Raw genomic sequence first — 27,544 nt, 5'->3', positions numbered from 1 at the left:
TTTTTTTTTTAAGTGATAAATTAAATAATGGATCATTTTTCCAATTTTTTATTTTTTATTTTTTTGTGCTTAGATAATACATTGAGAGCACCACCACTGTTGCTTCCCAGTAAAGGGTTTTCGTGGCTGCTGGTTTGATTTGCTTGATTTGGGGTTTTTCTTTATGGCATTTGAATGTTCTCCCTGTATTAACAGAGGTTTTCCTCAGCTGTTATGATCTCCTCGCACAGTCCAAAATCAAGGTAACCGGTGATGCTAAACTGTTAAAAGGTGTGAGTGTGAGGACACATGACTTTTTGTGTCTTATGTTTGCACAGTGATTATCCTGCTAAACAGGATAAAGCTGGTTTAAAAGTGTTTGGTTTCTTTGTTTCCTCATTTGCAGCTGTGGACACTTTTAATAGAGGACTTTTAGAGTGGATCAACTGACGCGCAGTTAAGACTAGACAATCTTCTATCTTGTAATCAGGAGTTGTGAAATCATTGCTGTGTTCACACCAGGTGACTGATCAGAGATCAGAGACTTCACAATCTGACAATGATACAGGCAGTTCACTGGTCTCCAAACTAAACTACACTTTAGTACACTTCACAAAAGCAGTGGGAATAGAGGTATAACCAGATGCAAGTTGTGTATTTGAAGAAAAGATGACCAAGATGAAACAAGCATTGCAAGATGCTGTTGCTGTTTTGCCCCCAAACAAACTGCAAACTTGGTGACTGGCAAACTGGACATAAAGACGTGTAGAGTTGAACTGTTGATGTTCAAAAATTAGAGTTAATACATCAACTTTGCAGTTATGGTTAACGACCTTAGATGAATCATATGATAATTGTGCCTTCCATTTTTACTCTGAAGTTTCCAAGTTTCAAGTGATAACTTTTAACTAGAATTCCCTCTGAAGTTGGAATTCCAGATTGGGAAGTTGTAGTGCATCCCTACTCCGACTTCAGAATCCAACATGGTTGCTCCTCTTATCAGGAAAGTAAACCCTTTGACCAGTTTTTCAGTTTTATAAAAGTTATCTTATTCTATTCACATTAAATCAAATGCACACCTTGTACTGATCGCTTTTACCATGGGCACATGTGTGCTGTGCTGCTTGTGTGTGCTGCGTACATTGTTGTCATGAATGACTTTTACTAACAATGGCTAATAGGGGAAACAGCTGAAAGGTTACGGTTCTGACCTTGCAAGTGGAATGATGTCAACGTGGATTGGATCTTGTTACGAGTTACGACTTTTGAGATAAATGGAAAGCACCTCAAAGATAAAGATAAAGGGATAAACTGTCCCTTTTGCTTTGACTGGAACGTGTGAGCCGCTGAAACTGAAGTTTTAACCCCTTCTAATTTAAAAAAGCACATATGAAAACTGAATTGTATGTCGTGTATGGCTGTCTGTATAACATTTTAGGACCATGTCAACGCAAATGGTGGGAAACCTCATATTTGCTACCTTTTTAACCGATAATTAAAGGATTTAAACACATATGAAAGGCAGCTTTCCCAGTGATCCATCATTGGTTAGTGAACATAATGTAAGAAAGAAAAAAAAACTCAGACTCATGTAGTTGTCTTGAGTCATAGCATCACAACATAAATATGAAAATAGAGTCAAAAAGATAAACATGTTTAGAGAGAAGTATTAAAATAATTGTATAGTTATAGTTTCATAGAAATTGTATTATCCCACAGAGCCATGTGAACTTTTTTTTTATTTGAAAAACATCAAGAAAATGTCATGATGCCACTGAAATTCTATACAAAATGCTTTTTGGGTTAAAAAGTGTGAAAAATATTCCAACTGTCATCATAAAAATGCCACATTTAACGAGGCATGTATGTTATACCACATGGGGTAGATTGCATGTGGTTGTTTTTTTTTTATACAGTAGTGACTGAAAGGAAGGCGTTATGCACCTTTGCTCCCTCAGGGGCCTTAGTTCCATGAGTCATCAGCTCCTGGATGGTCATCCAATTATCCAAGATCTTCTTGTTGCGTTTCTTCATCATCTTCTTGTGGCTGAGCTCTATAATGCTGACTTCCTTGCGACCTTCGCTACTGCTCTGAGGGTTCTCCCTCAAACTTTCCAGCCGGCTACGTTGCATGAATTCTCGTCTTCTCCTCTGTTCTTTGGCCCGGACCAGGTGCTGCTTTCTTTCCTCTTTACTCCAGTACCTCCCCATCTTCATTTCACTCATGGCGTCATCATCTGTCGTCATTCCCCCGCTACGTTCCTCTTTAATCTTTAAGGCTCGCTCCCTCAGGATCTTGTCTCTCACAGGCCGTTTGGTGATGTAACGAGTGCCGTCGCTGCGAATCTTGACTTTCCACTCCATTTTGGGCTCATTAATGGGCCGCTGGGGCTCTTTGCACACACTGAGCAGGCTGAGCTGGCTCTGAGCGTACTCTACAGCTGAGCGCTGCTGGATTAGCTGCATGTAGCTCTGGTAGTGGCGGGCGTGAGCTGGAATGTTGGCCTGCCGCTGCTGGGAACTGTGTGAAGGAGAGAAGTAAGGATTCCCAGAAGTACTTTGCTTCACCTTCCTCCTGCTCTCCTCCTCTCCCTGTTGTGTCTGGTCCGACTCCGAGGGATTACTGTGGTCAGGGCTGCTGCTTTTCACCTGGACTGGGGCACAATATGCTGAGATGGGACTTGGGCTGAGTGAGTGACCGGTGGCAAGGCCGCTGCAGAGGTTCCTCTGATTGGTGAGACTCACCATTCTCTGAAGTGAGTGTTCAGGGGAGCGGTCCATTGCCAGAGGAGTACTCCGGGAACTCTCTGCAGTGTTATAGGCACTGGAGCTGTCCTTGTCTGATTTCTCCAGCCTCTCGTTAATGTCCGTCAGCTTACCCCGCAGGGATTCTCCTTGGTGGGGGCTTTGATTTTTGGTGGAGGGCACAGAACACCCTTTTAACGGAGTCTGCTGACCCTGACGGAGTTTATGGGCTTGCATGATGTTTTGACATTCAAGCTCGATGCTGCGCAGCTCCTCGTTGAGCATACGCAGCTCGTGCTGCACGCCGCCCTGCTCCGCCATGCTGCATTCGATGGTGCTGCAGCGGCTGTAGAACAGGTCGTACTCACCGCTGTTACGTATCTGACATTTTAGCTCCAAAAGTTGCTGGAAGCGATCGCCCTCCGTGTCATCATCATCCTCCTCGTCCTTGTTCTCCAGCCGTGTGGAACCAGTGGTGCTGCGTGTGTCGCGACTGTCTCTCAGGCACATGGATAGACGTCTCTGGATTTGTGCCAACACATTATGTTCTGAGCTCTCCATCCTGTCCTTTTTACTCCATGCACTGTCCTTATGATGAGGGAGCGTTGAACAGGTAGGCTGGTCATCTTCAGCTCTCTAAAAAAATGAAACAAAACAGACAAAAAACATTTCTTGTGTAAAAAGAAAGAAAAGGACACTTTTAGATCTTATATAGATGTTTTTTTTGTTTTTCCTTTATCATTTATAGCATCTGAAACCACACTTCCAGAGAAGTTAAACATAACAAATAGCCCAAATGTGACATATGTACCTTAATATGAAGTGGAATTTGATAGAAGTTACAACTAGAGCTGGGTATCATCACTGACCTCCCGATACGATACGATTCCGATACACTAGGTCCCAGACGATACGATTTCCGATACGATACGATACGATACGATTCGATATCGATATTCTGGTTACAATACGGGAATAACATGATCCTTCCACGCGCCACGTCCGGCCAGAGAAACCCCACCCTGCCTGGTGAAAAGAAGCAGCCTGCTCACTCCTCAAGTAAGGAGGAGACTTGAGCTCATTGCAGGGCCTCCCGGGGTTGGTAGATGGAGCAATGCCCAGGACTGACTTAGGTAGGAGCACTGGGTGATTAAAATGGGGGAAAAAAATCGGGATTTAAAAAAAAAAAAAAAAAAAAAATTTTTTTTTTTTTTTTTTTTTTTTTTAAATCGATACTACTACTACTAAATCGATAATCGTTCCTACACATGCATATCGATAAAATATCGATATATCGATATTTTTAACCCACCCCTAGTTACAACTCTATAAGATGTGTAGACCTAAAGTGCCATTGAAAAGACAGTATCTATATTCTGCGTAGCATGTTAATATGGAGACTACAGATACAGGAGCAACATTTGCTGCCATCCAGATTACATATTTCTGCCTTGCTTATTTCAGTATGACCATATTCTGCATGTATCACAAAATCATGGCTCTTTAGTAAAAATGTCTAGGTGCTAAACTGACCCGCCAGCAGATCAGTCATCCTCTGAAAACCTCTAAAGCAAAACATAAAAGAAGTCAACATTTTACTTTTTAAAACGTGAGTAACTGTTTTTTCAGTTCTTGACAGAAGAGGCTATGCAGGAATAAAAATGAAAACCTATAAAATTTGCCCTTGTTCCCACTTTACTTTTGTGTTATATTCAGTTAATTATGATGTGTAAATTGCTTTTAAATTACTCGATAATTTGTATTTACATTTTGCAAAGCATCACATCTTTTCTCTTTTTTTCAATGAACCTTTTGCAGTAAGCAACTTTGCATATTGCAAAATGTACATAAGCAGGTTTTCTTTGTGTATGCTGCTGAATTATTTGTGATTTTTTTGATGCCTAATTAACATGCGTTGACAACGCTCACTTTGGGAATTCTCTTGGAAATCACAGGTTTCTTTCTGAGAGGACAAAAAACAGCAAGGAAATCTTTTTATTTCTCGATACTCAACCTACTCTATGTTCTCTTGAAAGAACATGTGTATGCCGTTGTGTGTGTTCCAACTCTGATACTACTGGGACTTTCTCCTCTCCTCGACATCTTTGAAGTCTCATTTTGATGTATTTCTTGTAGTATGTTATTATCCCAGATAGACAGAATTTTAGATTATGACTGCTAATAATTAGAATTATGGTCCCTTTTAAATAAATATTTATGAAAAAATCTTTACTTTATTCTCAGTTCAAGTGATAAAGTGTATTTCCTCTCAGTTTTGCAAGTCAAGAGTTTGATGCCATCTGTAGCCTACTTCCAAAATGTTGAAAACGTTCCCATTAACTTAGCCATTCCTGACCATTGGGATGTTATTGACACTTAAAGGTTCCACTGAACAAAATAAAGGCTTTACATTTCTTGAATGCAGACAGACAAGACAGGTTTGGCAGCCAACTAATCATTTGGAGCGCCAATATGTTTTGCGTTTTCTGACCTGCTCGTTCTCCTGCTCCTCTTGTAAAGCAGCTAATTCCATCTCCTCTCTCTGCTGCTCCTCCAACATTTCCAACTTGAGCTGCTCCAGGAACTCACTGTGCTCATCGTCCAGCCAGGCCTCCTCAAGCTGGGGCAGGACGAAGAAAGGAAACATATGACAATGGGAATGAACAGGATAACGGTGTAGTGTTGTTTGTCAAAACCCAGAGTCAAAACCTAAGAGAATGCAGTATTAGCAAAATAGGCTAAGGGTTAATATCCAATATTTGGATTTTTTAAAATGGGTCCACAAGTGGGATTTACTGAAAAAAAAAAGGTTTTAAAATAAAAAAACATGCAAGAATCTACATGTGATGTCTGACTGATATACAGCTCCCCTCAAAAACCCCTAATCTTAAGATCAGGCATATCCAATTTGATAAGCATAGAACGACTGGTTTTGACCTTTTTTGCTCCACATCATCCATCAGTTTGTTTGATGTGAACCAAATGGCCTCCATATCTGATGACACATTTACTGCCGAAAGACCCATTTAATTACAAAGAGCCTACTCCTGCTTCCTGCTCATCTACACTGCGGCAGAGTCCTTCCACTTACTCGCCTTCCGCCTTGGGCTTGAACTCACTCCACATTAGCATGCCATTAGCTTTTATGGCTTACTGTTGGAAGTCAATTACAGCGGTGATACATAAAAATAAAACATGATGAGGTGTCGCGGTGGTGGCTTCCACTGGTTTGTGGATATCAACGCATTGGGAGGGGGTTGGTTGGCACTCCCACACTGCCAAGGTTTGCTTTGAACAAGCGTACTTTAAATGAAAAACCTTCGTAATTTATAATTTGTTGGCATTTCAGTCAGTAGCATAAAGATATAGTATGTGTGATGTACAAATGCAAATATTTCTAACCTGCATCTCGGGTCTGGCAACCAGTAGAATGATGTTCCTGTAGTCATCACTGAAGAGCGCAGCCATTGCTTCTTCTCTGTCTTTCACATCCTGGCCATTAATCTGGAGATGACAAAAATAATTACCACAGTCACTATTAGGTCAAACGTAAGCAAGTAATCTCACATAGGGAGTCCTCTCCAATGTAAAAGTCCTTAAAGGTGATATATGGTGACCTTTTTCTCAAGTTGACCCTGTTTCCTGGAGTATTAATGAAATATCTGACGTGCTGCGGTCAAAATACCACAGATACAATACAAGATCGTCCATTTTAATCATGTCTTTGCACTTCTTTATAGCATCTGCCTTTTGGTGTTGGGTCTTTGCACTACCCAATTCAGAAGAACAGTAAAATAAAGGCAGTGTCCGATTTAAAGACCGATTTTAAGGGACATTGGATCATTTTACTCAGATCTAGGTCTGTGATGTCACAGGATCCTTCACTTGATGTGATATTTTTTGACTTACTGTATACATTCCCAACTAAACAATGCAGCTCTTCCATGTCAGAGTTACCAGTTTGTTAGCCACTGCACACATCCTAGTACATATTTTTTCATCATATTTTATAAAACAGAATTCCACAATAAAAGTGGGCATATATAGCAATGTCTTTCTTTTCTTTTCTTTTCTTTTTTCCCCCATGGGTAGTCTATCAACACTTCATGCTGCTCTGTAGTATGAAACAGGACCCAGGAAGTGATTATGAATGAGAAGGTGGCTGTGGGCTGACGGAGCTGTTGTGTTCACCAAAGTATCCGGCAGCGTACATACATCTAGCCATACAATTAACTGTTCACTGACAGGTGGCGTCCATCTTTCTGCTGGCTGAGTAATGACCCTGTCGGTGGGGGATAATGGTGCCAGAGTACTAGTGCACTTCACACACACCCGTGCACTCCTTGTCTACGCTCAAGTCCGCCACAGTTTGACAATTAGAGCAGTAATGCATATGGATATAGTCCTCCCATCTGCCGTAACATTTACTGCACAAACTAATCTTCCGTGTTCACAGAGAGAAAATCATGTTTAGCCCAAACTCAGCCCCTATGTGAGGTTATCTTTGGTACACATTTGGCTGTGACTGATGCCATTGACTCAAGGTGGATACATAAACTTGGACACGTATCGACCCAACATGGCCCCGTCCTTCATCTTCTATTGGGCATTTGGGCCACACCAGACCCAACCAACACTTGTGTCACATTAAAATAAGCTCATGAAATTTGTGGTTCAAACAACACATGGCAAAATCAATGTTTGGCCCAGTTCATAACATAAAAACTCCTGGTAAACTTGCTCCAAACATGCAACTCTTACACTGACAGCTAGCCTGAAAACGAGTTAGTTACAAGTCAAATTTTAACCTTTGACAGTCAAGAAAAGCATAATATGGGACGTTTTAATAAAGGAAGTTGTTGAATTCCTCCTGCGTCCTGATCTCTTGCATTCGTATTCCTCCTACACCTCAGTCCTGACAGAAGCGATTCTACCCAACATGTTTTACATTTTGCTCTGCACACAAGTGGCAAATGTAAATCCATTAAATAGTCTTAAAATTAAAATCAGAGGCTATTACTCCTTTTCTCAAGAACAATCGCCCTCCTGCCGTAACCCTCAGATGGTGCGCCATTTAGCCCGAAGGCCTGACATTATAATACTGTTCCCTGCTCCCGGGCCTGAAGATGAAGTCAGGGGTTAATAGCAGTCACAGCCTCTCAGCTATCCCACAGGAGGCAACCATCCTGAAGCAAAACTCTTAAAAACCCTGTGTTGGTGCTGAGTCGGTAACTAAAACAGCCACAGGGGCATTTCCCCCCCTGTAACAGTCACAGTGTAGGCGACTTCCCCCTTTAATGTGCTGCCATTAAAAATAAATGTGCTCCCGTGCTGGGAGACAGTGGGTGAGAACGACAAAATAAAAGACTGTTTCCATGTCGAATCTAATGAGAGTGAGCTCAATGGTGGAAGGGAGACCAGTGAGAAGGTCTTACTGTACCTGTAAAATACGATCCCCCTCTCGGATGCGTCCATCTTTGGCAGCGATGCTGTTTGGACAGACCTGTTGGTGTTGAAGGAGAAAAATAATGCCTTTCAGCTTTCGGTCTTGATTTGTAAGAGTATTTTAATTTATTAAGGAGACATTATTGAGCTAGATGGATCTAGACTGCTAATGTGGACAATGTCTTGGGAAGACATCATTAAAGTCTTCATGCCTGTTTAGTTGATCCAGCCCAAGCATCCACATGTAGGATCTTTCAGCCTGTGAGTTAACCCCAGAGGAAGATGCACAAGCACTTCCTGTAACTAATACTGGTCTACAAGCTGGCAGGCCACTTTTTCATCATCTGATCAATAGACAGTGGGAACCATTGGTTTCTCTTGCTCCTATGAGACACAATCTCGGAGGATGCTACGGTTCAGAGGGGATCCACCATCATGATAGTTCAGTCGCATGGCAGGGATCGCTGAAGGTCTGGAAGGGACGGATTATACTGAATGTAATGGCTCTGCAGATTAGGATACAGATGTAAAAAGCAACTTACTGGCATTACTGAAAGCATGTACATTTCTGTTTATCCAGGGTCAGGTCAATATTGTTGGTGAACTGGCTGCAGCTATAGCTTTGAACTGATCATCAGCGGGTGTGCAGACCTCAGTTAAAGCAGGTGTTTTGGTTATTTGCAGGATTCAGGTAGGTGCCAACATTGATTGAGGTTCTCACAACTGCATTTGTACAACCAACAAAACCTCTGGACCTACAGACAAAATAAAACTAAAGTAGACTTGTTTAACCTCATTGTCCAGTGCCATGACAGGCAGAAACACTGCATACCCACTGGAGCAGGTAATGTTTTGGGCTTGTTTTGCAGCCCACAGGACCCGATCACCTGGAGTCAAATGAATGAACCATGAACTCCCATGTAGACCAGCGTATTCTAGAGGCAAATGTCAGACTGTGTGTCTGACGGCTCAGTTGGCATTAGGTCATGCAACAGGACAAAGATTCAAATCACACCAGTTAATCTGCATCAGATTGGCCAGTCCAATTGAAATGGTGCAAACGATCCTAAAAGAACCTCACACCTCATTAAAATGAAGCATCATTGTAAGGACGACTCTCAGCCACATGAGAAACCGATAAAGTCCTACAGGAAAATACTATTTCAAGTTAATGCCACTAGAGTTCGGAAGCAGGTTTACCTGGCATTGCCCACATGATTTTTCCTCCTTCATTTTTATTACAAAATCAATAACAATAGGAAAACATTATATTATTATATATAATTAGAAATCTGAAGCTGTATTTGCAAGATCCACTTTGAGCAATTTTTATCTTGCTTGTTTTTGTTCTAATTTTTATACATGTTCATATGTAACAAGTAGATCTGCATCAGTGAAACTTACAAAAGGTTAAAAAGGTACAATATGGGTGCAGGTAATTTTATCTGAGCTGCCAAGTTGAGGAATTCAGCTCGTTTTAAGATCTCTTTTATTATTCTCATCCTGTATTGTTCTATTTTAAAAGATCAGAGCTAGATATTTTGTAACCTCATCTGAATGCTGCACACTCCTCTTACTTTTTTATTTATATATTTTTTTCCCCCAATAAACCAAACGCTTAATGAAGCTGCCAAAAACCAAAGAGAGTCCTGATTTATATGCTGCTCAGCTCTCAGAGACACCTTGCATGGCCAGTGAAAACTTTAAACATATTTTAGGAGGAAGCTGAGCAGAATGGATAACAGTGTTCTCCTCAGCTTCTGTGGAGATATATTTTTCTGATTGGAGAGTAGGATTCTTGGTTTTCACAGTTGGACTTTCATTTCACACCTCTGTTTCTGTTCTGATCTGCTCAGTATCCCCTCCAGACTATGTTTCTGCTCTCAGGTGCGACACTGCTCGTACAAATATCCTGTTCTCTAGATTGAGCTTTTTTTCTTCAGTCCTCTGTGCACGTGCACCACATCTGGTCTCCGATCTATATCTGTGTAAAACACCACTTAAAAAATCCCAGACAGTAAATTGACAGATTCATTCTGGTATCATCACATTCTTACAAGTCCTGGAGTCAACAAATCACACAAAACTTCTTCACAAAGTCTTCTTTATACACTTTATGGACAGTTACAAAGTTAAAATCACTTTGTTGTGTTTGTGGAGCCCCGGTAAATCCTATCACCGAAGTGGAATTACATTTTTGAATTCTATCAGAAGATGAAACTGTATTTTTACGTGAGTCGATTGCCTGAAGTGCCAACATTAATGGCCATTTTTCTGCAAATGCACATCCTGCTTTAACTCAAAATTGCTTCTTTCACTTTGGTCTCTGACAAAAGTTGATATATTTCACCATCTAGCAGATGTGAACACAAACGAGAGTCTTTCTGAGAGAGAGGGCAACGCATCTGATCATGTAAATACACTATTCAGCCCTCAAACTGAAAGGTTATGCTCGTGATCAAAGATAGATTTGTTAGCTCCATAACCTTCAAAACATAGATTTGTTCTCTCCATAACCTTCCAAAAGCAGAAGGGAAACAGAGCAAGAGTGTTTCCAGCTGAACGGAGGCTGCCTGACTAACAGACAGGATCTCAAAGCTCTCTTGTTTGTTTTATTTAGTTTCTTTCTCTCTCTCTCTTTCCCTCCTGGCGGTCATCTCATCCTGGCATCTGACAGTGTAATCATGCAGTTAGATCATCTGTTCAATAATGTGATTCGTGCTTGATAGGAGTTCAATTTTGAAGGACTGCGCACAATAGAGAAGTCTGCTTTGCTCACATGAATGCTAAAGTACATTGTAAATTGGAAAATGAATATTAAATGTCACAACTTATTTAGTCTGAGAAACGCAAAATTCTCAGTAGTTAAAACATTTCACTGGGGTGCTCTGATGTGCAACAATGATGACGGTTGCTTCAACAACAGAGTATTATATGCAAATAGAAGACTTCAAAGAACCGAAGTATCTTTAAAATATGCATATAGTTTTTGCCCCGAGAGTATTTTAATTTTGCAAACTGTGAGCAGTTGTAATTTTGGTGGCTGGCAGAAAAACAGCAGACAGGGGAGAGATTTGTGTATGGTTCGTGCTTTTTCAAGTTTCTTAAAGAACAAAGCAGAATAATAAAACAAAAATCTCATCCATCACTCCTTTTATTAAGAGGTCACTCAACTCTGTCTACATTTACTAAATCTTAGATTCAAGATGTTCCCTCTCATCATTTAGTGTCATATGAAAAAGTCATTTTAGTGTCCTTAAAGCTCCTCTGTGTAGCAGTTTCCCTTCTGATCACATGGGGGAAGCATATCACATGGAAGACACAATAAAGTGCACCTCTAGTGGGATAATGTGGCATTACTAGAGATAATGGAGCCCCTCCACTCATTAGCACAATATTGAGTTGCTCCATGTGCCCCATGTGGTCAGAGGTGGTATTGCTACATAAAGTGGCTTTATAGTACAGTAGCACTAAGGAACTTTATCCATCTTTTGCTCAGAAGTCATTTAAAGGAGCTTGAGGCTCCTTTTAAGAAATGAGACTCTCTAGCGCCACCCTTCACCACGACGGCCGTTGGGGGTACTGCAGCCAACAGTGAAGCCGGCACGGGAGAACGGGGAGAAGGCGCATGCAGCGTCATGTGACGTCACATCCGCAGCCCAGCGCGGGAAATTCGGGACCGAATTGCAGCACATTTTGCAGCACACAGCCTGGTCAAGGCAACGGAGAGATACACTAGAGGGCTCATTCTTTTGGGTTTGGAACGCTTCATCTGACATTATTACTTAAAAACTTAAAATGTATACAGATTTTTTTCATAAATCTTGCCACAATCCGGCCTCAAGCTCCTTTAAACGACACATTGATATTATTGAGATATTTTTTGTTCAGCTTCTTGCTCTGTACTTCTTATCGTTTTCTCTTCAATCAACTTCTGAGTTAATTCATGACGTTTTTACACGCTGTACATTAGCTGTAGCTGTTGCAGTGTAGCTGTCGTGTGACAGACGGGCACAAAGGGAGACAGCTGTCACAAGAGACACCTGGAACAGGAATCCCAAGTAACTTTGGGTGGTTTTTGCTCATGGCAAGGATTGCGACTGTGAGAGGTAGGCAACACCTTCTAAAGGCAATCTAAATGAAATTCAAACTGATATTTTCTCATGAAAAAAACCCATCTGTGCCGATTAAAAGCACACAATTCTGCATTGAATGGTTGTCGTGAGTTTTTGTTTGGCATGATAGTATATACACAATACTTTCAAGGGCAGTAGATCGTGAATAGAGCTGTGCACTAAAAAAAACCCAAACCCAGATGCACAGTTCAGCTTTGTCTTGTCTCATTTTGTCTTTAGGATCCCTCCAGGCTTGGACTTTAATGAGATGCCAATATGGAGCTTTTAATATGCTATAAGAACATCATGGCTAGAATAAGCAATACATACCCAGGTTGGGCATTTCCACCTCGAAAGCAGAACATAACGATTGTAGTGGGATTTACACGGACAAATGTCATGATTAGGAACAGGGTTTTGCTGATGATCCCTAACCAACTGTGATTTGGAGCGCCTGCGGTGCCCAGTTTGTTTCATATTTCTCAAGTTTCTGCTCTAGCTCTTCACAGATGTTCAACAATCGGGGCTGCTCTATGTTGTCCTATTTTACTTTCAGTTTTTCTTGAATATTAAAACACTTCTGCCAACTTATTTCCACACTCACGTGACAATTAATGTAAGTGTCTTGAGTCCAACTTCTGGCCACTTGACACAAATCATTTCAGTTTAAGATCAGAAAGAAGAACCAGAAGATAATGTTTACTGTCACTATTAAATTTGTCACGATGCAGTGAAACATAATACACACATTTCCATTCTGATAATCACAATTCATGTTCTTCTGGGGAAAGCACTTAATCGGTCGTTGGCTATCAGTGTGCTAAGAGGATTTCAGATAATATAGCAAATAAATGCTCCAGAGAAAGACCTCCTTTACCTTCCTTTGATGTGCAAATGGATCATTTTTCAGAAGAAAATCCACCCATGTAATTTTAATGGCTTTTTTGGGGCTTTATGGGAGAAATCAAAAGTGAAGTGAACACACGAAACACAACTGAATTGAGTGTTTCAATGTGCAGGCGGGTTCTTGTTCATAGCTTGTTGAATTTAGGCCTGTACTTCAAATTCAGAAGTGTATCCTCTGTACACTGACAGCAGGTTGCCAAATGTCTTGTTTGTATATGCAAACCTGGCCTATAATGGTGGTTCTGATTCTGATCCTGATTTTGATCCTTCTCGCAGGTCCACTGTTTGGTTTATTTGTTCTGAGTTTCAGAATTCAGGAATACTGCATGAATATTTACAATAAATGCTGCACACTGGCTCCACACCAGAAGAAAACCTCTGAGGTGACTCACCTCACTGACGTAGATGGCAACGTCCTCTTCTTCGTCAGTCCTGTAGCACAGAGTCAGTCCCAATTTCTCCTGACTGCTAAGTCGACAGAGTTCCACTTCCTGTGCAGACGAAAGAGAGCGAAACACAGAGATGTAACAACAAGACTCCACCTGCTGGGCCAAACCATGTGAGTGAATGCTTCAAAGCAGCTACAGAAACTTTGATGCACACCGAAACAGCGGCTACAAACACACCAAGAAGCTTCTCCAACGAAGGTCACACAATAAGGTTTCGATACAAAAAAAATGTTCCTTGTTTGTGTCTGGACTGCCAACTCTCAACTCTCCGGGCTTTTTGAGTCTGAAATTGTTTGATCTTGAAACGAACTCTCAGCTTGGAGCGTTTCACTGGAGGGACTTTATTAACTATCAGAAGATATCCCGTGTTATTTTTTTTTTAAAGTCTTTCTCAAGTTATACTTGAAGAATCATATATTTTTATCTTTATTTTATATTTTGTCTTTTTGGCTTGTTTTTTTTTTCCCCTTCAAGCATCCTAAGAGATGATATACAAATGCCACATTGCTCCTACTGCAATTTGGTACAAACCCCCGCTCCATCCCCAACTACTGAAACATATCAAGGGTGTTTGAGGGAATCAACTGTGAAATGGCCTTCCCCTCCGAGGTCTTTATTAGAGCTGAAGACTCTCGGCAGGAACAGGGTAGTTGAGTGGAGAGGAGGATGGAGCGGGCAAAGAGAAATGAGGTGGTGGCGAGTGCTCTGTCGGGGTCTCGCACCAGATCAGAGATTCATTTCGTTTGTGACAAGTGCAGGTTGGTTGGTTACACGTGTTAGATGTGGCGTAGCTTTGGGAAGGGATTGGGAAAGAGAAAGAATCTGACCATGTTGGGATGAGTTAAAGGGGAAAAGGCCAATTCTGGGTGCCCATGCTAACACTTCTCAGCTTGTTATTACTTTCTCTCTCTAACACACACACACAGACTTACACAAACCTTCAGGCTGGATTACCATTCTTTCCTTTTCCCTATCCTCCCACCTTCCTGCGTTTTTCACACACGCTTGACAGATCATTGAGGTGATTTTGAAAAGCGGATCCTCGTAAAACAGACACAAAAATCTCTGGATCTCTTCACAAACCCTATTTGAACACACTGACGTTCCCTCTACAGAGACATCTGCAGAATCAGACAGAAAGCTTAAGCAGACTGTCTTCACCTGAGCTTTGTCCTTTAATCACTCTTACATCAACCTCCGCATTATGGTGAACTCGGATCCTTAATCGACTGCTTACAGTAAGTAGTGACAGAAACTGGAAGTATGAAATTCAACAAAAGGAGAAAGACGTGACTCATGGAAGTTTTGTTGAAATGACAACATCAACCCCTTAAAATGTTTAAATCCGTCCTTCTGAAAAATGTTTCTTCATGACTACTACTGTTGTTAATCTGAAATGCCTTAAACGCAGCAACAAAGCAGTCATGGAAATAATGGGATCTCCAGACGGCAGACAACTTTCATCGTAAAACGACATGAAGTTGTCGCATATCTGTGGGCGATACGGAATCACTAACAATCCTCATCAATCACTATCAGAGAAATTAAAAAAAACATAACCAAAACAAATGAACTGCTCAAAGTGAGACAAATCAGAGGTGTGAGTCACTTAGCAGTTAAAAGTGATGCTGTAGACCTGAAGCTACATCAGAGTCATTACAAACCAGATGAACCATCAAGTCTGTTTATTAAACCATGCAATCCTTGTTTCTTTATTAGAGGATCTTTAGCTTCCTCGGTTTGAGATATTTTTGTGTATTAAAAAAAATAAAAACCCACCCACCCGGCCACCCACTCAGATGCCTTTGTGGTGGTCGTCTCCTGAACCGTCAAAAACACATTTGCCCATCTCTGCCTCTCATCTTGCCTATTTATTCTTCTTCTCCGTTTTCCCAGTAAGCTCTCTGCCTCTCAGGGAGGAGATTGCGGTACCGCACAGGGATGAGAGATGACAGTAAATTAATGACTTTGATGGCGTGATTAAGGGGAAGATTGCTGCCCACCATCAAAGCACACTGGATGCTGTCATAATAATTGCACCTTTGATTAGCAGTAATTGAAAAAGCAGTTGCAAATGCATGGATGGCTCCCACTGGCAGAGAAGGAGTACTATCACTGAGCTCGGGGTACTTCACTTTCTCAGATTTCTCCAAAACTAATCAAAGAAACCACTAGCACGGTGCTGCGGCTGCATACGCTTCGGGGATTCCTCCGAAATGCATGATGATCAGATATAAAATAGCACCCCACAGGAATTTTGATCAAAAAGAACAAAGATGAGATAAATTCCTGATCACAGAAAACTTATCTAAAGATTGAACAATTAATTCTGGATATTTTCGCAACAGCTGTTTCAGCACAGCAGGAACTCTTTCATATTTCTTTCAACCACGGACCTCCTTACACTGCAGGAGGTACAGTTGATAGAAACTGCTTTTATGGCTATTTTTAGCTTTTGTTTCATAGCAGAATCTTTCCTAACATGAGGGTGATAATCTGTGTTCCCAGGGTCAAACCGTGCCACTGTAACGTGATTGGTCCAGAGGGAATAAGCATATGATGAAAACTTGTAAAGCTTTTATAAGGCTGATAATAAAAAAAAATCTGACTTATGAACAACTGCTCTTAACATTGGTCTCTAAATAAGGACTGGAGCAACACTGTAGCCTGTTATTTACTAAAGTTATATGTGCCAGAGGAATTAAAATGAGCCACAATCACCTTGGCTGTTAACATCCCTTCAACGTTCTGAGGCGCAAATGCAAACAGAGGAAAAAGCTTGTGAAGCTATGGAGCTGCTCTGTCCCCATAACCCTCAGCCCTGGGTCCCACTGGGATCCCAAGTGCCAAAATCCATCTCCATTTCAGTTTTTGTTCCATCCTCAGTCTGACCTCAGGTCCCTCCGGGAAGTGTTTCAGACTCAGCTGGATTTGTGACATGACTTTTACAAGATAATATGAGAATCATGTGGTTATTTGCTTGTTTAAAGACCATTCCTCTCCATGTCATGTCTTTTCTGGAAATGTACATATAAAAAGGATGAGTGATGTCGAATACAGCCCCAATTCCCAAAGATTTGATGCTGTGTAAATCTCATATTTTTACTCCCAGTGGAACATAAACAACATATCAGATGTTGAAACTGAGACATTTTCCCATTTTTCATGAAAAATATGAGCTCATTTGGAATTTGATGGCAGTGACGCATCTGAAAAATGGGTGATGTTTATCATTATCTATCATCCCCTCTTCTTTTATTGATCTAATTTTTGTCTTTCCTCATTATTCTCTTGGGTGTCTTCATCACCTCTGCTTCGATGTCTGGGATCTGATTTCATTGCCATTGACGTGTGACATAATACCACAAAGTAATACACAGAGACAACTGGGCCAAGTGGCTAAAGTCACTTCAGAAATGACGAATGGGGGCAAGCAGGTGACACAATCAGGGAAGACGTGGGTAAATGAGACACATATGACAATAATCAAGGAAGACAAGAAGTGGTGAAGGCAGGGAGGGAAGGTCAGACCAAACTTAGACAAAAACCAAGAGTATATAAAACAAAACACAGAATATAGGCATGGCAGAAAGAAAACAGGAAAACCAATGCTAAACCATGATAGTTGATCCACCAAGAGTATTAGATGGCCACAAAATAAAGTTGCATATCTGTTCTTCAATTCAACAACCTACTGCAACACTCTTAATGATGCCTCAAATTAGTGGATCATCACATACTGTAGATAAGTTCTCCTTTGGTTTGTTTAGACCAAGTAAATAACTGTTCAACACAAAGTATACTAGTGTTGGCGTGGGCCTCGTGGTTACGCTCTTAACACTGACCCGGACAAGGCTCAACCATGAATTTGTGAGGTTCCAGTGATGCTGAAAATGGTTGTGTTTCAGCAAACTTCAGCCATGCCATAAATGTGAAGGAGATCAGTCTGGTGGTTCCAAAGTTGTAAATTCCTCTCCCAAAGTTTGCAGTGTTTCAGTATGTGAGGACACTCAGTCAAGTCAGTCAGTCCTTTTGGCTTGCATATCATGTCTCTCTCCAATGTCAACGTCAGCCTACTTCCAGGTCACACAGTCCAGTGAAGCAAGGACAGCAGAGATCTTTAGATAAGACTATAAAACAATAACTCTGCAAACGCATGGCACATCACAGGACAGCCAGCTCATCAGTTCCAGAGTCAGCGATCCACCTACATCTCAAAGACAAGAAAAACTCTTTTGAGGGCATTAGTGTCCAAATTCTGGAGAGAAGAGACAGAATATTTGAGAGAGGATTGAAAGAAGCCTCTGAAAATCAGGAAAAGCCAACATTAAACAGAGGAGGTGGCCTCATGTTCAACCTATCCACCACTTAAGATGCAGGCTTGGATTTACTCCCCGGGTAGACCAAAAACATCTCATGTTGACCCAGTAAACGATGTAGAGTGGACAAAAGATCGTAATGACCCACAGGAGACACGGGTGGGACATTGATTTATATTTAATTTCAAAGACTCTAACAGGTGGTCTAACAGGAGCTTATAAACCTGAAATGCCCTATTGGTCGGTTAGAATTGAAAAAGCGCTTTGAATGAAAGGTGAAATGTTCCCAAGAAAAGATGTTGATTTGTCTTCTATGAAACATTTTTAGGGCTACCAATCTACACCAGCAGGTGACTTTCAGACAAACTGCACCTTATTCATGTGGTGTACCATGTGGCCAGTTATCATTGTTGTAGGAAACCCACAAACATGCAAGTCAGATGTTAGTCTGACTGTTTACATGTAATCACACCAGTACAGGACATGTTAACTTTATTATGCTCTACAAGAAAATACTCCCTCCTTTGGGATCTGGCGTCTCTCAATCCCATCACAATAGCTGCCCTGGTGTGTTTGAGAGGTGAATTATATTTGATATTCTCTCAGTCATGCTCTGGGAAATGATCTCTTCTGCGACCCTTTCAGTTAGCAAAGCCAAGAGGTCCCTTTCCTTCACTCTCCTTTCCATCCTTCAGCAGAGATTCAGAGCTCTTCTCTGAAAGAGGCTCTTCAGTTTCTGCTCACATTTTAGAGCAAACACACACAGTTACGCGGTGGCGCATTAGAGTGAAATAACACCCTGAGCACGAACTGGTCCGGGCTGCAAAGCATACACAGTGTAATAGGATTTGCACATAGCAATGAGGCATAAAGAGATGCTTTAATACATTATATATTTTGGATTTGACATTGGGGCTTCTGCGATTCACGTGGCTGAGCAAATCTTATTGGGATGTGAGGAGACAGATGAAGCTCAGTGGCTGGAAGCATTCAGAACAATTCCAAATGAAACAAATAGAAGGAGGGAGAGCTGAGCAATGATCATATATCAGAGCTGTCGGAGGCCTCGCAGGCTGCATGCGCGCTCCTCAGTGACTTGGAAATAAAGAATATTGGAGCAAAGCTGAGCAGAGACAGCCTGTTTATGCCTTCCTGTCGTAGTTATATCTGTATGTGTCATAGATTAACAGTCTTCCAAACATCACCTATACTTCCGATCTTCTCCTAACACTCCAGTAATTGTGCAGAACCAAGGAAATGTGTTTTTTTTTTAATACTAACACCTGCTACACACAGCTCATTAAGCTTGATCAAACCTGCGGTGAATAAGTTTTATAGTTTTGTTTTTAACAGAGCTGTGGAGCAATTAGCAACTTTCTGACATCACTTTTCCCCCCCTAATGTTATAATAAAGAAGAAAAAAACATGTTTGTCGCATCAATTTCAAGTGAACCGAAGTTGTCTTCCAGGTTTGCAATGTGAATCTGCCTCCACAGTCAGTTAACATTTGTTATTTCCACCCTTCGGTGATCATGATGAAATATGAAGCAAGGGAATATTTGTTCATTTTTGGGGGAGAAGACAGATGTCCGTATCCATGAACACTAAAAAAATCATTAATCACAGTATGCCATGGTTAGCAGTAAATCTCTGATGACTATGAAAGTCCAAGTTAAAAAGTGTTAATAATCAGTCAGTTCTCAGTGTAAACGTGTGACATTACCAGCTTTTCCTTGCTCTTTATAAGGAAATTATAATTATACTTTGGTTATAACTTACACCAGACACACGTTTAGTGAAAATGGACCTGGAAGGGGGCTTAGATCTGCAGGGACTGGTCAGCTGGTGGTACCCAGAGCTCAGACGCAGCAAGGTGAAAAGGCTTTCAGTTACTATGCTGCTCTGGTGCAATCAACCCTCCAAGGTAGCATCTTTAAAAGCAAAGTAAAGACCTTAATTAAATGCTTTTGAATAAATAAAATGTGATGATTTTACTGGCGTTCTTAATGTTTTTAGTGGGGTCCAGACTTTGTGTTGATGTTACATGGATGACACGGGTCAGCGAGGTTTGACGGCAGACAAGTGGTCCGATCGAGGCACTGACAGCAAACAGTGAAGCCAAAAAAAACCCTCGGAGTGCTCACTATGTGCATGTTCTTAAAACAGCTTTAGTTTCATTTTTCTGTTCTTTTCATCTTGAACCCTTGAACAAATAAACTTGACTTGCCTAGTAAACTGATGCTTGTGGAGGAGCTGTTGTCTTAACAGTGTGGGGAAACATCAAGCTATTACTCCAAAGGTTTGTGACCCAGATATGAACAGAACTAGTGTTTTTGAAAAATAAAAAATCTCATTTATCAGTGTCTAATAGAGCACAAACTGAGACTGCACTTCTTTTTGATCTGGCCTGTCTCAACTGTGATTTCTCTTTAGTTATCCGCCAACATGACCCAACATCATGTTGACATTTTGATAAATTTGTTGGGTTGTTTTTAAGCTTAATTTGGCTAAAGCCTCAACTGTGCATCAGTACCTGGTTTACGCAAGTTTCAAAAACCACATAAATATGGCGTGGAATAAGGGCCAAAATTAAGACTATTGCGCAGTCGGCGGTGTCTACATCTTTGTCGCAGGAGGCTATATGCAGTCCGAAGCCGGCTATTGATCTGATAACTGATAGGCCTGCAGCAATAACCGGCGCTGGCAACTGAGACGGCGACTACTCACGTTCTCATAAACAAATTACCAAATAAAAAAAGAGTTCTCAAGTATTATATAAAGAAGTGTGTTTGTTCAACTCCTTTAATACATTGATTCAGTTTAGTTTTGAAGGGGAATTGGACAGAAGGATATTGAAGATAAAATGTGCATCATTTCATTTGGTCGATAATTTATTGATGGTCCCTAAGAGAGGCCGTTTCGGTTCCGTATTGAATGTATTTTGGATATCCAACCTAAAACTAACTTTGGCGTGGTGGCCGTCGTCGGCTTTGGCACAGTAGCTGCCAGCTTCTCGCTATAAATGCCCAGCCCTTCCAAACTTCAAGACAGTCGAGGTCGTGTCTAATGCAGTGGGTGACCAGCCTAGGCTTGCTAATCGTTAGCCTCTCCAATGCTAACGCACATTGGGAGAGTAGGTGATCCAATGAGTTGCTGGGTTTGATACCAAAATGACCGGCCAAGTAAAGCGAGTAGTCGCCGTCTCAGTTGCCAGCGCTGGCCGCTGAGTTATCGCTGCAGGCCTATCAGTAATCAGATCAATAACCCGCTTCGGATTGGATATAGCTTCCTGCGACAAGGATCTAGACACCGCCGGCTGAGCAATAGTCTTAACTTTGCCCCTTATTCCGTGCCATACATACGTAACATTTAAACTGATTGAATTGGCAACACCTGTATTGTGAAATCTTCTCATAATAACGGCATCAAAAAAAGAATGGCATCATGATAATCACAGAGAAAATTAACGTTATACAACCTATTCTATTCAGTGAAATGTTTCAGTCGTTTTATTTGACAAAGAGATCATTCAAGCCTTTTTAAATCACAAAAATCATGATTCAATACACACATGCAGCACAGCAAATGGACAGGGAAATCTCAGGTTTAAGCCTATAAACACCATTTCCATCTAAACAAAACATAATTCCAACATCAACCGACAATGTAAACACATTCTGTAAAAGAAAAGATTGCAGCTATCACATAAAGCTCGCACGAGCAACCAGCTGTTATGTGCTACAAACACTGACATGTTATCAGGGTGAAACTAATGATCCACTGATCCCAGAGTTGTAAGGATGATCAATCTGCAACAAAAACTCACTCATCCAGCAGCATCTGCACTGTCAAACTCTGACTCTGGTCTTGTCTGAGATGTTTCACCATAATCAATTATATTCCACTTGATTCATGCAATCCCAAATCCTCCATCACAATATCAAAACAAATGTTGGTCTCATGGGCATTTCTGTTACCAGAGAAAGCTTACACAAGCCGGGATCTTGGAAACATACAGTATTTGAACTCTGATTGGATAAGGCCTGAAAAGACAAATATTTGTGAAGTTTGTGTTGGATCTATTAACGGTGAAGATTTACATGTCAACCATCCAAACTGGTTGAGGGGTTCCAGAGATATGGCCTCACAAAAACACCTACAGTTGGGGGTGTATGGTTATGCCATCAATTCAATGCCAGATGTATTCCTTATCAATAACCAGAAAATCTCAGTCAAAATCAGATACCTGAGAATGAAAACTCAGACTCTGTTACCAAGAAGTCAAAATCTCTTATTGAGAGTGAATTCAACTTTCTGGGTTAATTTTTTATTTTCTCGCCATCAGCTCTAAAACCATCTCCATTTTCAAACTATATTTTTCAATTTCAGTTTTTCCTTTTGTGGTTTTAATTCTGAAAGAAGTGTTGGATCAGCACGGCGTCGCAGGTAAAAGCTGAGCTCTGCGATCTCATTGGTTACTGAGTGACTCAAGGTCTTGGGTGAACGTCAGAGTGCCAATGACTTGCTTGTCCCAGTTATGAAAACTTCAACTTTTTAAAATAAATAACTCTTAATTTTGCCTTCAAGAAAACAAAAGCTGCGTAAATGATGATGATGAAAAAGACGTTTCCCTCAGTCACACCTCAGATCAAAACTGATTAAGTCTTTTTTTAAAGTTCTTACCTCGTACTCAAATTCCTCTGTCCTTTCTCCATCAGCTGGAACAGGAGAAAGGTCTGTCCCTTCGTAGTAATCCTGGTCCATTGTATGAAGAGAATGACAGCTGTCAGGACAAAAAGACCGAGAAAGAAAGAAGGGAAGTACAGGGAGGGAGACAAGATCCAGAAAGAGGTGGAAAATCAAACGTTAGCAAGATTCTTTTCTTCATTCTTGCTCATAGCATTCAAAATGTCAAAGTGACGGGAGTTTGGCACCTTTGTCTTAGCTGGAATCAAGAGAATAAAGGATTGTTCAAGAGCTTTCATGGCTGTTGGAGTGTGTGATGAAAGTAGCGGCCCTTGTTAATAACAGCATATCCACACTCTGTAATTTGCTTCCTGCTCTTGACAGACAAAGCCCCCCACACTGTACGCTGTAAATCCATTATGCCTCCTTCAGTCATTGAACAAAACAGCATTGTGAGAGCCTTAAAACACGAGCTGCCTCAGTGCCACACAAGATAATCACTGTGGACCAAAACTTCAAAAAGACACCCTGTTGAACACGTTGAGTGATGTGTTGAAGAGCTGTTTTACTCCAGGATAAGCCAGCGCTTTCAAACTGTCTCAAAACAGCATCTCATTGATAAGAACAGACTGTTAAACGTCAGAATGCCTGATGCTTTCATATTCTAGGTAAAACAGCATATAAAAGCAGGTGCACAGAGAATAAAACTGCAATTTTACAATCAAGCCTCAACTATAAGATGGACAACATTTATATTTCCCTCTAATAATATATGAAGTCAGCCGTATGCTGGCTTGAGCACCTGATCTCCTCCGATGTTGCCAGTTTTATGGGACACATTGATTACATTTGGATTTGGCCTGGGGCTGCAAGTATGTTGTCTTGTGTTACCTACTTTTTTTTATGAGCCCATTTGCTTTAATCACATTGTAAACCTTACTTGAGTCAAAATGGATCGTCAGAGCACCTGAGGTGAAAAGTACAATTACAAGTAATGATCTTTTTTATCTTTTTTTTTTTTTTTAAAGTTCCTCAATAGTACAGTCTAACTAGGATGCAACTCTGAGCAAAATGTTATTTTCAAATGATTTTTGTAATGATGTATAATGGAGAGAGGGAAGTCAAACAGAGACTGCATCCCTGGATAGCTAAACAAATCTCTAATGAGAAATAAAAACAGGTTAATGTTAAAAATGTTTACTGAGGTTGGAATTAATTCTGTGTGCCAAAGCGAGCCCTAAATCCCAATTCTGTGCTATTAATCTCATGCACTGCTATTGTTACGTTCTCTTGAGTTGAATTCAGATATTCCTTCAGGATTTATTATGTTTAATGTTTGTTGTTCACAGTTGGCTTATCGTCAGAAATGCACTCAAAATAAGCTAAAATGGACAAAAAGAAAAAAAAACCCCACCAGTTTCCTTTCTTGTCTGCAAGAAGAAGCTCCTGTCAAGGCTTTGTACTTTAAAGTTCTTTTCTTTTTATGCACGTTACATATGAAACAAAAACGGGGCTTTGAAGTTATGTAAAAGTCAACATCTACAACAGTTGAGAGGTGATCATTGTTGTTTTGGACTATGACAGTTACCACAAAGTCACAACTTTTTATATTTTTTTACCCTTTGTGTCTTTTATATATGTACTGATGTTTAAAGACTAACAAGAAATACTGAGTCAGATATTTGGATCATGATTTTGTGCATTCATTTAAGCACAGCGAAGCTGAAAAATAGTCCAAAGTCATTCAGAAAGTGGAAATGTAAAAGTCAAACTGCACGCGTTAAGTGCTAACATGTAAATCTAATTCAGAATCATCTGAATTCAATAAATCATTCAACTTTTTTTCCGGTGAGCGAAATTAAGCATTGTCTGACATTGAAAAATACAGGAAAATAGTTAAATCAAAGCAAATTGAGAACTCGAGGCTTCTGGGTAAACGTTGTGCGTTTTATTCTCCCACTTGAAGGTGTGAACTTCTCGTGGTTCTCATTTGTACTCATGAAGCAATGAACAATGTGAACAGCTTGAAATTAACTTGTTTTCTGCTTTAAATTACCATTAAATGTGATCTGCTTTTCATCTAAGTCACAATAACAGGGAAACATAATGTGTTTAAGCTGTTAGCACACAAACATTTATAGTTCCCGTGTCTTTATGGGACACACAAGTTAAAAATTCAAAGTGCCGGAAGGAAAAGTCGTACTTCCTTTGGCAGCAATAAGTCAAGTAAGCGCTCTCAGTAACTTTCAGGAGGAATTTCATTTGTAGGATTTCTTCTTCAACCGGGTCCCTTGAGGTCATTCCACAGTATGTCTAAGGGTTGGAGGTCTGGAGTCTGACTGGGTCATCCCAAAATGTGGATCTGCTTTATTTGAAGTCATTTTGTGGCAGATTTACTTCAGAATTTAGAGTCATTGTTGGTCCTGCTGCAACACGCAGTTTCTGCTAAACTTCAGCTGGTGGAAATCCAACCTGAAGTCGTTATCCTGCCGTATGAAGGTAACTGGTCCAGGCCTTGAGGCAGCGGAGCAATTCCAAATCATGTTCCTCCCAACCACCAACCATCCAACTTCCAAGTTGAGGTTCATGTGGAACTAAGATTTATCGCTGTTCCTTAACTTGCCGCTGCCGCTGGCTCCAAAAGTGAGTCAATGTCCATTGAGCCCTATGTTATGTCCAGCTCTAGAGCAAAGATAAAAATATTTACAAAAAAACCTTTTGCTGTCACTCGCTTAACTTCACATCCATGACAACTCTGAGAGGGGTGACTTTTTTGTAATGCCAGGAGAATTTATATAAACCATTTAATACATTTCTTAAATGACTGATTGATAGTCATCTCTGCCAGTGGCTAGCCACTATCACTTCCTCATCCGTAATCATCATGTTACCACACTTAGAGAAGTATTATCCCAGTTAAACTGTATAATCAGTTGTAAAGAAGAATTATCTTCAAAACGGCTCCTCAGAAACCAATGGGTCACATGACTGATGCTTTGTCCATTTATTTTATTTTTTTTACAGTCTAAGGGCGCACCCTCCACCATATCTCTCTTTGTTCTCCATACACAGCGCCGCATAATCTTACTCACCACATGGCTACCTGAAGTGATTGCTCTATTGGTTCAATCCTATTTTCACCCAGAACTGTGAATCTTTAATGGGTGTGTTCAAAAAAAGACATTAAAAATGACAGTAGCCTGTCTGCTACTGCTAATTCCAAGGGTTCACACACTTTCCAGCCACCATTTTCCCCCTTTAAGCTTAATGGTTACCCAACACATTAAGACGTGACGTACCTTGGGCTCCCTGCTAGCTCTTTATCAAACTTTTACAGGGAGCTAACTGTGACCCTCGTGTTGGTGAAGGAAAATGTGAAGGGCACTAAGAAGCTCATTTATCCAACAAATCCATATTTGTCCAAATCCAATATGCAGCTTGTTAGTAACTTTAATTATATTTTACAAGAGTCCTGCATACTTGTGATGCTAATCGAGCGAACATTGATATTACTTCAAAGCTAATCAACATCTTGCAGGACTTTTTTTCTCTCCAATTTTTAAATTACAAAGTCAAAACAAGGACACAACAACAAATTTTCAAACTGTCTATGTCAGTTAACCGAAATCCTTCTAATTAGTCTTACGCCTTATTCGCACAGTATTAAAATTCTCTAGGGACCTGCGGTAATTTGGAATAATCACGAAGGACGTCTGTGATTTTAATCCCGTTCGAATGTGCCGTGTCTGTAATTTGTAAAGTAAAAAATGCACCCCAAATTACCCACAGTAGTTAAGGAAACACTGAGGTCATGAGAGGATTTTAACCCTGTCCGTACACATGTCAGTAATTCGGTGACGTGTGGGCAGGAATCTTTTGTTTAAAAATTCCTCTCTAATCAATAAAAATTGTTGAAGATAAAAATTCCTCACACCTCTTTTCACGCATAATTTTGCAATTACAGTTCATATAGTGTGATATTATAATACCATTTCAGCCTATATTCAGCACATATAGTGTGATGATCTGATATTTCTAGATGATAAATGTATATCCATCAAATTTAAGCTTCAAGTGGGGAATTAGGAAATATGGTCCAGATCAGCAGAAGAGCGACAATGTGATTAGGACACGTGCAGCTGCATCACGCAGTAAAAAACCTTTTATCTTTCATCAAGCTCCATGCCTCTCTGACAGCACAAAGCCTTGAGGGCTTCAATGACAGCTCCGGTTACATTTACCATTAAGTTTAGTTAGTTTAATTTCAGAATTATTGCAGGTCCAGATTGTTTTAGCCCAGTGTGAATATTACATTAGAAGAGGTCCTAAATCTTTTGAAAGTTTTCGAAATTTTCTGTTTTTTCATCCAATGAGTTTTGCTGGTGAACTCATACATGAATGGGACTGAAAAGGTGCAGAGAGAATGGAGTTTTACAGACGTGTAAAACAAGTGCACACATTACCTGTCAGACAGCAGGAAGGGACAGACGTCAGGCACAGGAGGGGTTGAGGGACGGAGCTTTGCCAGCGCCATGATGTGTTCAAAGGTGATGTCAGTCTGAGTGCACACGTCCACCACATGGATTTCCTGAGGGGGGCCGTGGGGGCGGCCGCTAGGGGTCCGCCTGATGACCTGCACCACGACGGGGTCCTTGGCAGCTCGAAAGGCCTCCACACCCTCATCATGGCTGGACTTGGACAACTCCTTGCCATTCACCTGGGGATAGTTGGATTCATTTTGTCAGCATTACTGAATAAAGGCATTCCCTCTGCACCCGATGCCACGGCAACACTAGACATACGCAGTTAATTTCCCCCTTTTTTAGAAAAAAAAGAATTGTCTTCTAGACCAAAGTTCACAAGGAAATCTTCATCAAAACAACACTGCAGAATATACATA

At 40.7% G+C, this 27,544-nt stretch overlaps 1 protein-coding gene across 1 annotated transcript in view; it reads right to left on the bottom strand.

Moving 5' to 3' along the window:
* Positions 1-595: 595 nt before the first annotated feature.
* LOC133443805 (PDZ domain-containing RING finger protein 4-like) overlaps positions 596-27,544 on the bottom strand; it is a 69,473-nt gene continuing 42,524 nt past the window's right edge. Inside the window, exons 2-8 of the mRNA XM_061721068.1 lie at positions 27,108-27,361; positions 22,642-22,741; positions 13,583-13,681; positions 8,165-8,227; positions 6,127-6,228; positions 5,216-5,344; positions 596-3,360 (exon numbers count right to left, since the gene is read on the bottom strand). Of these exons, the coding sequence (XP_061577052.1) occupies positions 1,888-3,360; positions 5,216-5,344; positions 6,127-6,228; positions 8,165-8,227; positions 13,583-13,681; positions 22,642-22,741; positions 27,108-27,361 (2,220 nt within the window). The 3' untranslated portion in view covers positions 596-1,887. The remainder of the gene's footprint in view (positions 3,361-5,215; positions 5,345-6,126; positions 6,229-8,164; positions 8,228-13,582; positions 13,682-22,641; positions 22,742-27,107; positions 27,362-27,544) is intronic.

This window comes from Cololabis saira, chromosome 5 (assembly GCF_033807715.1).
Source record: "Cololabis saira isolate AMF1-May2022 chromosome 5, fColSai1.1, whole genome shotgun sequence".
Lineage (NCBI taxonomy): Eukaryota > Metazoa > Chordata > Actinopteri > Beloniformes > Belonidae > Cololabis > Cololabis saira.
This window is presented reverse-complemented; position numbering and strand designations above follow the sequence as displayed.